The 13,134-nt window shown below is 38.0% G+C and overlaps 1 protein-coding gene across 1 annotated transcript in view; it reads left to right on the forward strand.

Annotated features, from left to right (window-relative positions):
- LOC117295689 (S phase cyclin A-associated protein in the endoplasmic reticulum-like) overlaps window positions 1–13,134 on the forward strand; it is a 77,069-nt gene that overhangs the window by 21,259 nt on the left and 42,676 nt on the right. Inside the window, exons 18-28 of the mRNA XM_033778400.1 lie at window positions 432–533; window positions 1,277–1,476; window positions 2,242–2,371; window positions 3,268–3,380; window positions 4,096–4,219; window positions 5,544–5,749; window positions 6,470–6,625; window positions 8,166–8,400; window positions 10,166–10,318; window positions 10,715–10,906; window positions 11,366–11,426. Of these exons, the coding sequence (XP_033634291.1) occupies window positions 432–533; window positions 1,277–1,476; window positions 2,242–2,371; window positions 3,268–3,380; window positions 4,096–4,219; window positions 5,544–5,749; window positions 6,470–6,625; window positions 8,166–8,400; window positions 10,166–10,318; window positions 10,715–10,906; window positions 11,366–11,426 (1,672 nt within the window). The remainder of the gene's footprint in view (window positions 1–431; window positions 534–1,276; window positions 1,477–2,241; window positions 2,372–3,267; window positions 3,381–4,095; window positions 4,220–5,543; window positions 5,750–6,469; window positions 6,626–8,165; window positions 8,401–10,165; window positions 10,319–10,714; window positions 10,907–11,365; window positions 11,427–13,134) is intronic.

Consider the following 13,134-nt stretch of genomic DNA (forward strand, 5'->3'; position numbering starts at 1 on the left):
GTAGAAAGTTTCCCTAAAAATATTACTTGCTTAGGTGCTGTGGTTTTTGAGAAATGAGTAAAACAATGTCATGAAAATAATTTCCGTCTCAGTGATCATGAGACGAAAATTATTTCAGCATGTAAAAACGTATTTTCATGGCATTGTTTAACTCTTTTCTCAAAAACTACAGCACCTCAGTAACTAATATTTCAAGGTACGCTTTCCACCATCATTATTTTCAAACGATGTAAGTTTAGTGTAAATCTGTTGACATTGTGTTTTGTGTTACAAAAAGTACCCAAATCCTTTAAGAGGAATATTGATTCAAAATTTTCATCTCATATGTTTTCTTCTTGTAGCTATTTACCAAAAGAACAGTTGTGAGCCTTGTTTTGGGTGAAGAGAGCCTTGCCAGTAAATATCTTACGTATTATTCTGTCTTGGTATAGATTCCATCTGAGGTTTATCTTTTGAGTCATCTTAGAGGCAAGAAACACAAGGAGGCTGTCTTAGAGAAACATCAAGGAAAGCACATGAACGATGAAGAAATTGTAAGTATCTTATGCAGAGAAATTATTTATTTGAAATTAATGTCGTTTGCAAGTTAATGTAAATGAAGATATACAAGTGACTTCACTTCCTTCAATCTTATTCTGGTAATTGGATTTGTTTACACATCCTATGGCACATTTAGCTAATAACAGAATGAACAGAAAACGAGAAGAAAATGTCAGTTTCAGATGTGGGAGGGAAACCCAAAAGAGGGAAAACCCACGCAATCACATGCAAACCCAGTCCACATGCAAGGCTCTGGTCTGAGCAGGGTTTCGAACCCGGGTCCACAGAGGTGAAGGCCAGGGAAAGAAACCACTGAGCCAACCTGATCCACCCACTGAACATCATTATGCCCTCTTGTGGTGAAATGAATGATTTCATGAAACTTTAAAGTTAAGATGAGCTAGCTACGCAATATTGAAGGATGTGGAATTGTCGTAAAGTGGTTTTTATGTATTTTTTATTTATTTTTATACAAACTTTTCAAAACAATACAATACAATACAATACAATACAATACAATAGACAAATGTTTTATATCCCACCATTTCATCAAGACCACAGCGGTGTGTGTGATGATACAAAGGCACATGGAAATGATGATACAAATTTGCAAATTAAAATCATAAACAACCAAACAATCATTGTGGGAAAAGGAGTTTCATGTACTTTTTATTATGACTCATAAAATGTTGAATTGATGACAGGCCTGATTGATGACCAATTTCTTGATTTGTAGGAGAGTTACTCGTTGAAACTTCTTGTGGATGCATCATTGGATCGTCCTGATCCTCAAGAGATGGCCGAGAAGGAGAGACAAAAAGGATGTCGTAAGAGAGCGCGTAAACTACGCCAGAGGATGGCATCCAAGGGGAAAGAGTACGAAAACAACCTACCCTCCAAGACACCACAAGGGAATGAGTCTCATCTCAGAGCAAAGTAAGATGCTCTTCAAATTATTATTATTATTATTTATTTGACCTCAACCAATACAAGTACATCAAAACAGGACAGTAACAATGAAATGATATCACAACAAACCAATCAAAATACGATTGAACACAATAATTATTCAAGCAAAAAGCACACAATAATTATACAAAAACAACTAACAGAACATGGTCAGGAGGGTAACTAGATGAGCAAAAATAATGTTTAGTGCCGCACCTATACAATTTGTGCACATTTTGTCGACATTTGTAGCGTGTCGTGGCTGGATAGTCTAGTTCACCGGACCCAAGCTCTGGTGTTGTCAGCATTAGAGTGTGGGTTTGATACCCGCTCATGATATTGGTGCCCTTGGGAAGGTAGTGCATTCTGCTCTGTTAAGCCTAGTGGATGATACCCATGCCTACATAGCAGTTAATTTGGGTTGATAGCCCATATCAGTTTGTGTAGCTGGCCATAAGGTCTTGTGATGTCAGGCGATCTCTCTTTAAGAAAGAAAAAAAAGTAGTAAACACATTCAAGTCTCTTTTAAATATTCCCAGATTTACTCAAGGAACAAAATGCATTACGACCTGAAATACAAGCATGTTGCAATCATTGTGACAAACATAATGCACTCAGACTTTTTTCTTTCTTTGACTTGATTTGATTTATTTTCCTTGTCAAACTAAACAGACAATACATTCAAAAAAAAATAAAAAATTGATGTACAGTTTGATCAAATAATTTATTGGTTGTTTTTCGTCTGTATTGCAGGCTTCAGAAGTTGATTAAAGATCTCAACAAGTACTTGCAGTCTCAAGATGCCAGTGGGCCATGGGAGCAGAGCAAGGTGTCAGCAATGGACAGAGCATTAGGAGAGATCAATCGCATCTTAGCTAAGAAGGTACTGATGTTGTCATGATAATTACTATACATTACGCATATTCTTTATGCTTGACCAAGAGTTGAATTCTCATTGGTCCATTCAACATCATGTGTCGTATAAATTAACTCTTTCAGTGCCATTATCATACACGTACAAATTTTGTTATGTACTAAAAAATTGTCATAATTCGTACATATACAGCCCATAATATACATGTAATCACGAAAGGGCATAATCACTCAAGAATTACTATTGAGTTTTGGATGTTCCAAGGCAACACAAATCAGCTCGATACATTTTGTTTGGTTAGAAACACTTTTTTTTTTCTAATACAGAATTTAAAAAAGCTTAAACAGTTTGGCTCTTTAGGTTCGCCGAAAGAGTGGTGGTAAATCAATCTTTATTGAGCAAATCAATGTATACAAAATATCAATAGGTAGAGGATAAAGAAAGCACACTTTAAGTACAGGTCATTTATCTTGGTCAACAAAGTTGGCCATGGTACAGTGCAGGGCAGACAAAACAAAAAGAAACGCAAGACATAACACCGAGACAAAAGCAAATGAGCAACAAAAATAACTTAACTTCTAAGAACAATAACTACAATTGCAGGTGAGGTTGGTCAGTAGACCCCTAAGATGGTTCGTGGCGAGCATTCCATAGGAAATAGATCTGCCGTCGAATTCACAAAACTCTTCCTAACTTAAGACTAATCTTAGGACTTAGGACGAGTCCCAACCCTGCACTTTACATGCAGACCCTAAGATTAATCCTGTCTTAACTCGAGATAAGACGAGTCCTAACTCTTTGTGAAATCGATGGCTGGATCTTTCAGTAGTATTTGACATGAATGATACCTGTGTGCTTGGTTACTATTGACTCTTGAATAATAAGTATCTGTGTTTTATTTTTAGGAGCAAGCTGATCAGATAACCTTTAGAGCTTGTGGTGGTCTATCTACACTTACTCGTATCTTGATGCTGGCTGATTCTGGAAGTAACACTGTCTCTAATATCATCCCTGCAAAGTGAGTACCTACAGATATGTCCATCCTGTTTTGTCAATTTAATATTTAAAGACACTGGACACTATTGGTAATTGACAAAGACCAGTCTTCTCTTTTGGTGTATCTCATTATATGCATAAAATAACAAACCTGTGAAAATTGGAGCTCAATTGGACGACGAAGTTGCGAGATAATAATGAAAGAAAAAACACCCTTGTCACACGAAGTTGTGTGCTTTCAGACGCTTGATTTCGAGACCTCAAATTCTAAATCTGAAGTCTTGAAATCAAATTCGTGGAAAATTACTTCTTTCTCGAAAACTACATCACTTCAGAGGGAGCCGTTTCTCACAGTGTTTTATACTATCAACCTCTCCCTATAACTCGTTACCAAGTAATTTGTTATGCTAATAATTATTTTGAGTAATTACCAATAGTGTCCACTGCCTTAAAAGGCATGAACAGTGTTGGGGTCTTCAAGAGTTCAACCATTAAAATATCAATATTTCATTAACATTTTCTTAAAATTAACCTGTCACAAGTAAAATTGAAATTGCATCATTTTTGATTGGAATATTCTGAGGTCGGTTTTGTACCAAGTATGACATAAATCTGATCAAATGTACTGATGCGCCGACCAAAAGAATAGCACACAGGGTCCATGTGAATACTACATTTATTTTCTTTTAGATTCTTCAAAACCCAAACCAAACTCAATGTTATTATCCTGTTTTTAGGTCTGTGTGTTCTGCAGCCAATGCTTTCCGACTTGGATGTAAAGGCTGCTTTGATAACTGTCAGTATGCGCTGTACAGTGGCAAGGTTGCTCCTATTGTGGAACTACTGGTACATCAACTTGGGGTAAGTCATCACTGTTAATAAATATCCTCATTTGGGTATACTCAGCTCCAAATCGGAGGGGGGGGGGAATAGCTTTGGAGACCTTTCTCATCAATAAACTTCACTCACCATGGCCAAGCGGTGTAGTTCACTGTACCTAAGCTCTGGTGTTGTCAGCAGAAGAGTGTGGGTTCGATACCTGATCATGACACTTATGCCATTGAGCAAGGCACTTAACTGTAATTGCTTTGTAAAAAGTTGCAATGGTAGTACATTGTGCTCTTCCAGCCAGGCTCCTAGTGGATGGTACCAATGCATACATCCTTTACGGACTGTGAAGGGGTTAGCCCTGTTTCAGGTCCATGGGTTAGTGGCAATGTGCCCCTGGTGACAGTTGATTTGGGTTGACAGCCCAAACTAGTTAAGTGTAGCCCTCACCTTGAAGTGTCCGTCCGGCCTTGTGATGTTAGGCAATTTCACATTTAAAAAAAAAACTACGAAAAAATCCAAAGCACTTTAATGAAATCCATACAAAACTTCACTACCAACCTTATAGTCATGAGCCGGCGTAATACTTGTTATGGAACTCAAGATTAGTTGTTTAAAGGCAGTGGACACTATTGGTAATTACTCAAAATAATTATTAGCTTAAAGGCAGTGGACACTATTGGTGTATCTCAACGTATGCATAAAATAACTAACCTGTGAAAATTTGAGCTCAATCGGTCATCGAAGTTGCGAGATAATAATGAAAGACAAAAACACCCTTGTCACACAAAGTTGTGTACGTGTAGATGGTTGATTTCGAAACCTCAAGTTCTAAATCTGAGGTCTCGAAATAAAAGTCGTGGAAAATTACTTCTTTCTCGAAAACTATGGCACTTCAGAGGGAGCCGTTTCTCACAATGTTTTTTACCATAAACCTCTCCCTATTACTAGTCACCAAGAAAGGTTTTATGCTAATAATTATTTTGAGTAATTACCAATAGTGTCCACTGCCTTTAAAACCTGACTTTGTAACGAGTAATGGGGAGCTGTTGATAGTATAAAACATTGTGAGAAACGACTCCCTTTGAAGTAACGAATTATTCGAGAAAGAACTAGTTTTCAACGAATTTGATTTTGAGACCTCAGAATTAGATTTTGAGTTCTCGAAATTAAGCATCTGAAATCACAAAACTTTGTGTGACAAGGGCATGACAAGATCAAATTTTAACAGGTTTATTATTTTATGCATTCGTTGAGATACACCAAGTGAGAAGACTGGTCTTTGACAATTACCAATAGTGTCCAGTGTCTTTGAGTAAGTATACTGATTGAATCTCTTCAATGTATTCTTCTACAGCTGATTGATCCACAGTCCTCTGATCTGTCTACTGACCTTCCTAAGACCATTCCAGACCCTATCTCAAGTTGCTTAATGCAGCTTCTATCCACAGTCTTGTTCTGTCTGGTCAAGTATCGGCCACAAAGCCCTTCTTCAGATAGTCGGTCCAATGCACAGAAGAAACAGACGGATATATTTGATCAATGTGGTCAGGATCTTATCAGGTATGTGTCATCATGTTATCATTTTGTCAGTGTTGAAAATTTTTCACAATGAGGTTGTCTTACTTAATATAAAAGCACAAGACCACCAGACTTTCATTAGTTTATTGGCGTGACGACAATAACAGGTACTTGAGCGGAATGTTTTTAACGGAAAGGCTACTTTAACTTGTTTATAATGCGTTTGTTCACCATTTCGATTTAATTTTGATATTTGTAAACTCCAGAATTTTTTGTATTTAACAATTAAACAAATTAGGCCCCAACCTCAAGGTTTTGAAATACTAAAGACAATTCTGTGGTTGATGGCGTGTGTCAATATGAGTGATTACGTAACAAAGCTTTTCGCAAATCTTTTTCCGAAAAGCCCTGGATAAAAAAGGTATTCGAAATGATTGTTTTATTACACAACTAAAATCTATTAATAGTCATATGAATCGATTTCCTTATTGATTGATTGAAAACATTTTAAATAAAATTCAGCAAAGTTCACGACTTGACATTTTCGTTCAAGCAGGTCTTTAAATCACTTTGCTCGGGCTTGTTGTCCCATGGTTCAGTGTTAATTTGGAGCCCTGATTGAGAAGTAGGAGATCAAAACTTGATGTTAATAACCAAAACATTTACATTAATATGCTAAACAATTTGCCTGAACTAATTTCATTGTGCAAGTGTTACAAAGACAACCTTGGTCATTTTTAGATTTTCTACATTTTGTTCCAGCTATCTTGTGTGCTGTGGCGTTATCGACAGTCTGACATCGTTTTTCAACTGTGTGCGGGGAACCGTTGATGAAAATCCATCTCTAGCAGAGTTTCTGCAGCATAGTTTGGGACTGCTGGGAGCCATGACAAAGTTTGTGTCCACGGCGTCGAACAGGTGAGACCATTTATCTCAAAGAATTCTGGAAAATCAATCAATCAATCACAATCAATTTATAAAGCACCTAAATCAAAGGTTTGCTCAAAGGTGCTGAGGCACAGAAGAAATTCAATTCAATTAAATTCAATTTGTTATAAACATCACGTTTAAAAACATGAAAATTGCCTTCCAGTGTGCATCAACGATAAACATGTTGTTGATGGTAGGCCTCCTGAAACAAGTGGGCTTTCTCAGAAGTGTCTTGAATGTGTTGAAGGATGTTGTGTCCCTGATGCGATTTGGAAGTTTACTCCAGAGTCTGGGTCCATATACTAAGGAGGCTCTATCAGCAAAAGTGATGTTGCATGTTCTTGGCACAAAATTAGTAGAATTGTACATCATGACACAGCGATCCATGGCCCAATTTGATAGAGCAGCTTAGCACAAAATAACTATGCTTACCAGTAATTATGTTACCAACCAAAATACCATCTCGCATCCCCTGTTGGTGGTATCCTGCTTATTTTTTCTAAGCATAATTCTTTAAGCATTATTTCTTTTCTTAAGCAGCTCCAATGAATACAGATCATAATGGTACAATAGGTACCAGGCTATTTCTCCTTCCAGCCTCAGTCTGGCTACATTCTAATTACATAACAAGTACTTGAACCTAGTGCAAATCCTGATTCATTATGACAACATTAAGAAAACATTTAGTATTTAATAAATCTCAAATTAAGTTTTCTTGTTTATAAAAAAAAAAACACATGTGTTTATGTGTTTAGTGCAGTCAATTTACTGACGTATTTGGTGAAAAGCACTGCAACCGTTGATAGATAACTATTTTGAGAATTGATTCCCTTCATGGTAATATGATTTGAGTAATTTATCACCCCAAACTCTGAGAAACGATTTATGCATGAATCATTTTCCTCGGATTTCTGAGGGTTGGGGTTCGTTCACGAATGCTGCGGCCAGAGATGTAGTTCGTACCCGCTTGCACCTCATTCTTAAAATGTGGATAGATTCAACGTTCTTGTGAAACTACTGCAGCAGATTTTGTTGTTTTCTCAGCAAGTATACACTGTACAAGCTGAAATGCTCACATTTGACCTTAAAGGAACACGTTGCCTTGGATTGGTCTAGTTGGTCTTTAAAAAGCGTTTGTAATCATTTGTTATAAAATGCATGGTTGGAAAGATGTTTTTAAAGTAGAATACAATGATCCACACAAATTTGCCTCGAAATTGCGTGGTTTTCCTTTTATTTCACGAACTTACACGGTCAGCCATTTATTGCCGACGAGGTAAAAGGAAAACCACGCAATTTTAGAGTGATACTTGGTGTGGATCATTATATTCTACTTTTAAAATATCTATCTAACCATATGCATTTCATAACAAATGGTTTCAAACACTTTTCAAAGACCAACTTGTCTGATCCAAGGCACCGTGTTCCTTTAAACGTATCTTTCTTTCTAATTTTGCCTTTAAATCAGCATTATGTTTTTGAAAAACCAATCAATGACCCCACCTTTACTGTACATTATCCTACACAGATCCAGTATATTCACAGCTAAGAAAGAGGACCCTACCCAACTCCTAACCACCTTCAAAGCGACAGGTTTCAGTGGCATTATCTCCTTACTGTATGGCATCCTTCTTCATGGTGGCAATCCTCCCCGCGGTAGTACGGCGACACCTCCTGAGCTACCAGAACACACCCTGAATGTGGTGAACGCTGGGATTAAGATGCTGAGTAATATTGCTGTGCTAGACCTAGAAATGATGCAGGTAATAGAAATAATCAGGCCTCTATGCTTCGTTTTTGAAAGGGCAAGGGCACTATTAAGGCAATATCTCCTCGGTTAAGGCATTCTATGTTAGTTTCCACTGGACCATTTCAAGGGCACCAAGGCATTGGCCAGGGGGGCATGGAGGCAATCGCCTTCGATGCCTTTGTGAAGTATCAGGCCTGAATAATAATGGCACAAATTCTAATGATAAAAACAAACTCTGTGGCGCTTTACACAAATTATTAAGAAAATACAGGGGTTTCTCTTAACTTTTTTTTTCAATCGCCCGCCAGGCGAGTCAACCACAATTCTCGATCGCCCGCAGGTTTTTTCACTAGCTCGCATGTATTTATACACAAAATTTTCAAAACGAAAAAAAAAAAAAAAAAAAAAAAAAGAAAAGAAAGTGATGCCCTTAAAAATTGTGTTTTTTGAGGATTTTATATCTTAATTTTTACTTTAAAATATCCCTTTTCCATCAACAACAACTTTAATGACTTTGTGGCTAGGGGATCGGTTGATTTGAACATGTTTTGAACTCCATTTGCAACAAAATCTTCATGAATCAACGATCAGTCAACAACGCACATCGAGAAATAATTCAATGAACTTTGCCCCGCAACGCCCTCTGTTGGCAAAAGTTGTCCATGTTATTAGAATTCCTCCAAGGCTGTACATTGTGCACAGTCTGCAGGCATTATGCACAACGTGCGGCAATTCTTTACTCGTTCGTGAACGTGTACAACATTGAAGTCTAGTCAAGAAAATCATGACCATGGATTTATTAACAGCCATCAACGGCCAATCACAGCGTTCGAAGTGTGGGTCAGAATGGACGACTGTGTGTGTTGTGTATGTGCTGTATACATACGGCATGGTCCAGTGGGCGATCGTGTACTGTGAGGATACTCGGCACCATGTGGTTCGTGCATCGTGTTTTCAATTGATTGTACATGTGTTCTGGAATGAACAACAGCAATTCAGGTCCCGATCACTGCCAAATTAAATCTAGGAAGTATCCAGAATTGTTAGACTTACTAGTTTAAAAGCTTTAGTAAAAGTTTTCTGTGGAATTTTGCCACTGAACCCTCTTTTTATTGTGAAAAGGAATAATTATTTGACTCGCCCGGCGGGCTAGTGAGAAAGGGTTTTCACTCGCCCATCGCTATTTTCAATCGCATTTGGCGACCGGGCGACAGCTAATTTCGAACCCTGAAATAGTACCTGTAAAAAATCTAGACGGGAAAATTGTATGATAAAAATCACGTATATTGTAATTAAAATTCTAATTATAAAAAGCCATAATTCAAAATGCAAAATGCACAGAGAAACCTACAGTCTAAGAAAGAGTACTGAGAGTGAAACATGATAAAGTAAACGGTGAATAGTGTGATACCACTGCCCAATCCCACAGGAGAGAGAAACAAAATGGTGACCCCCCTGAAAATCACCACAATTCCCAGTCGGTCAAAGCTTCGTTTCCATGTGCTGTTTCTTATCATTGATTATTCTTTCCTTATAGCTCTTCCAGTTCCTGCTTTTGTTTTGCGTTTTGAACCTATATGGCACAGCTTGTTTAGCTTTTTTGAAGTTGTGTATTAGACAAGGCCAATCTTCAAACATTTGGGTAAAGAATGCCCCAAATTTTTGAAAAACATGGGGAAAACCCTGATTACAACTTATGGGGACTTTTTCTAACTATCATTAAAACAAACAGAAGAGAGATCTTGTATCATTTTGTCTTGTCGTTTCTTTTTTGGCAGAGTGCCCTGGGAGCAGAAGGTATCTCCCTGGAGTTCCGTCACATAGCGACCTACCTAATCTGGTACTGTAGTCACTTTGTTAGCTGCGAGGACTTGCTACATGAGATTATACTCATTGTTGGTTACTTCACTATACTCAACACAGACAACCAGGTTTGTATTAGTACTGTCTTTTATTACAAATTTCGCTGGTGGTAGTTAACCCTTTAGCATGCACGCAATATTAAACATAGCATCATTCCGTCCCCACTGCGCCATAAAAATTCAATCGATTTTCGGCCTCACTCAGAAATCATCTGGTAACAATCGGTGTGATTACTTTCTTGATTTGTAATTTTGCCAAACTGTCAAACTAAAATTACATCAAATTTAAATACTCAAAGTTTGTTATTATTTGTAGGTTATGATTGTATAAGCCATTTTGAGATATGGTGGACACGTTGTATTTGCAGTGTTTACCCAAACCAAACAGTGCACTCCTATGGTGTTCACCAGATCTCAAAAAGGCTAATTGTGTCATCTATATAACTTCATGTCTCCACCTCTTAGGTCCTCGTGCAGTCTGGTAACACACCTACACTCCTTCAACAACTGTGCGGTCTACCATTCCAGTATTTCAGTGATCCTCGTCTCATGGCCGTCTTGTTTCCTGCCCTCATGGCGTGTTGCTATAACAACCAGGAGAATAAAATCATCTTAGAGCAAGAAATGAGCTGCTCTCTTCTGTCATGTTTTCTGGAGGTAAGTAGAAGTCAAGTTCGTCCTATGTAATGTCATTATTGAGGCAGTGGGGTTGGCATAGCAGTATCTTTCCTTGCCTTCCACCTCCTGGACCCCTGTTCGAATCCTGCCAGGGGCGCTGTGTGAATCAGGTTTTCAGTCCCTACCTGGATTGCGTGGCAACCTCTGAAAAATTTCTTTGGGGTATTCCCGCCCAAGTCTAAAACTGACACTTCCTTGTCTTCTCCCCATAAGCCTTTTTGAGGTATGGCGGACGTGATAGGAGTGTGCTGTTTGGTTTATATACACACCAATTTACCCAAACCTTATAGCATTGTTGTAGCATTGTGTCCGCCATATCTCAAAAAGGCTAATGGGGTTCTTGACTAGTTAGTTTAGTGGTTTAGTTTGAGCAGTGAGTCTCAGTCCTGACCACAGCAGTAGCCACAGTAGTGAAATGATGATTTCTTACTCTTTCAGGAAAAGATCCAAGAAAAGAAGAAAGTGAAGCAGACGACACCTACAACCTCCAAGATAAGAGGTAAGTTCTTTCTCTCTTTCTTGTGATACTAACATCTTTTGTGTTGATTGATGGTTTGTACTTAAGACCAATCAATAATTACAGTCTGTAAAGCGTGGTAACTCTGTTTCAGCCCCTAAGAGTAGGTGGCAACATGCCTCTGGTGAAAGTTGATCTGGGTCGTCGGCCCAAATAACTCGAGTGTAGGCCAATCTCGCAGTGGTTGTCAGGCCTTGTGAGTTTGGCCATATCTCATAAAAAAAACTTCAAAAGTAAAAAAAATACTATCTTAGTTTATAGTGGTATACATGATAGTGGTTGACATCGATTAGTCCCATATAGCCTTGCTGAGAAAATACAAGACTTTAAACAGACAGGTATCATGAAAAGTTACCTGTGTGAATTGCATGGAATCTTTTTGTGCATAGAGTTGTACAGTGTAGATGGAGATACATTTTGAATTTGATTGCATACTTCTATTTTTGAGGAGAAGAACGCTCAAACTGGCCAGTTGGTATTTTTCAGCATTTGGACTGTTGTTGGCAAGTCTGGTAAGAACCTTTGGTCTCATTCAGTACACACTTGTTGTGTGTCGTGTCCGCGGTCATGCGCACTAGACTCAAGGTCTGGTGTTTCTGTTCAGCAGAGTGTCGGTTCAAGTTCCCATCTCGACTCATGTTTCCTTACGCAAGAGACTTAACCATTATTACTTTGTCCTTCGGGAGCCTTAACCATTATTGCTTTGTCCTTTGGATGGGGCGTAAAGCTATATGTTTTGTGTGTATAAGAACCCACTAGACTTATCGTCAAGAGAAGGGATTCGCACTGTTGGTTTCTAGTACGGTTGACTGCAGATTGCGCCACATCCCCTTGTAACACTTACACGGCGCTACGTAATTAAACAGGTCTTATAATTAGACATAGCTCTACATACCATGTAGAAAATAAGCACTTTGAGACGCCCTTGGTTGTGATGAAGTGCTATGTAAGAGGAAAGTGTTTTATTGTTATACTTTATACCTGGGCCTAGTTTCATAAAGCCTGTAAGCACAAAGTTCTGCTAAGCAAGAAATGACCGGGGTACTGGTTGCGGCAATGGTAACTTTATGGTTTCTGGTTGGTAACTTATATTTGCTTAGCAAAAGTTTGTTGTGCTAAGCAAGTTTTTGTACTTTCAGGCTTATTGAAATTGGGCCCTGCTCTTTAAGTGAGTAAGGTTTGTGGTGACACCATGTAAGAAATCACTTTTGTGAGTAATAGTGGCTCTGAGAAGAGCCAGTTTCTATCTCAGCGTTTTGATCAGTATATAAGTTGTAACTATCTTTTAGGGAATGCCTGCTCCTTAGTTTGTCTTTTTTCTCCATCATATACATGTAGCATAGGTGACTGAATTAGGTAATTTTTACAACTAACTTGCTGTGGCTGTAACCATTTGCTTTTTTCAATTCAATAAACGTTTATTCTATACTCTTGTTGAAAAAAAAAAATTGTGAGAATTAAACAGTACTTAGAAATCTAACAAATCTAAAGTGCATTAAATTATACAAAAACAACAATATGATCTAAAAGCAAATAATAAATTAATAACTAGGAATTAACTATGTACAAGACAGGAGCGAGAGCATGAGGCTGTTAGATAAGCTGTGGCTTGTAGACAACAGCCTTTATACAGACAAGAAAACACACAAATAAATAAACAAACAAACAAACAAACAAATAAACATCGAAG

The sequence above is a fragment of the Asterias rubens genome, chromosome 10 (assembly GCF_902459465.1).
Source record: "Asterias rubens chromosome 10, eAstRub1.3, whole genome shotgun sequence".
Classification (NCBI taxonomy): Eukaryota; Metazoa; Echinodermata; class Asteroidea; order Forcipulatida; family Asteriidae; genus Asterias; species Asterias rubens.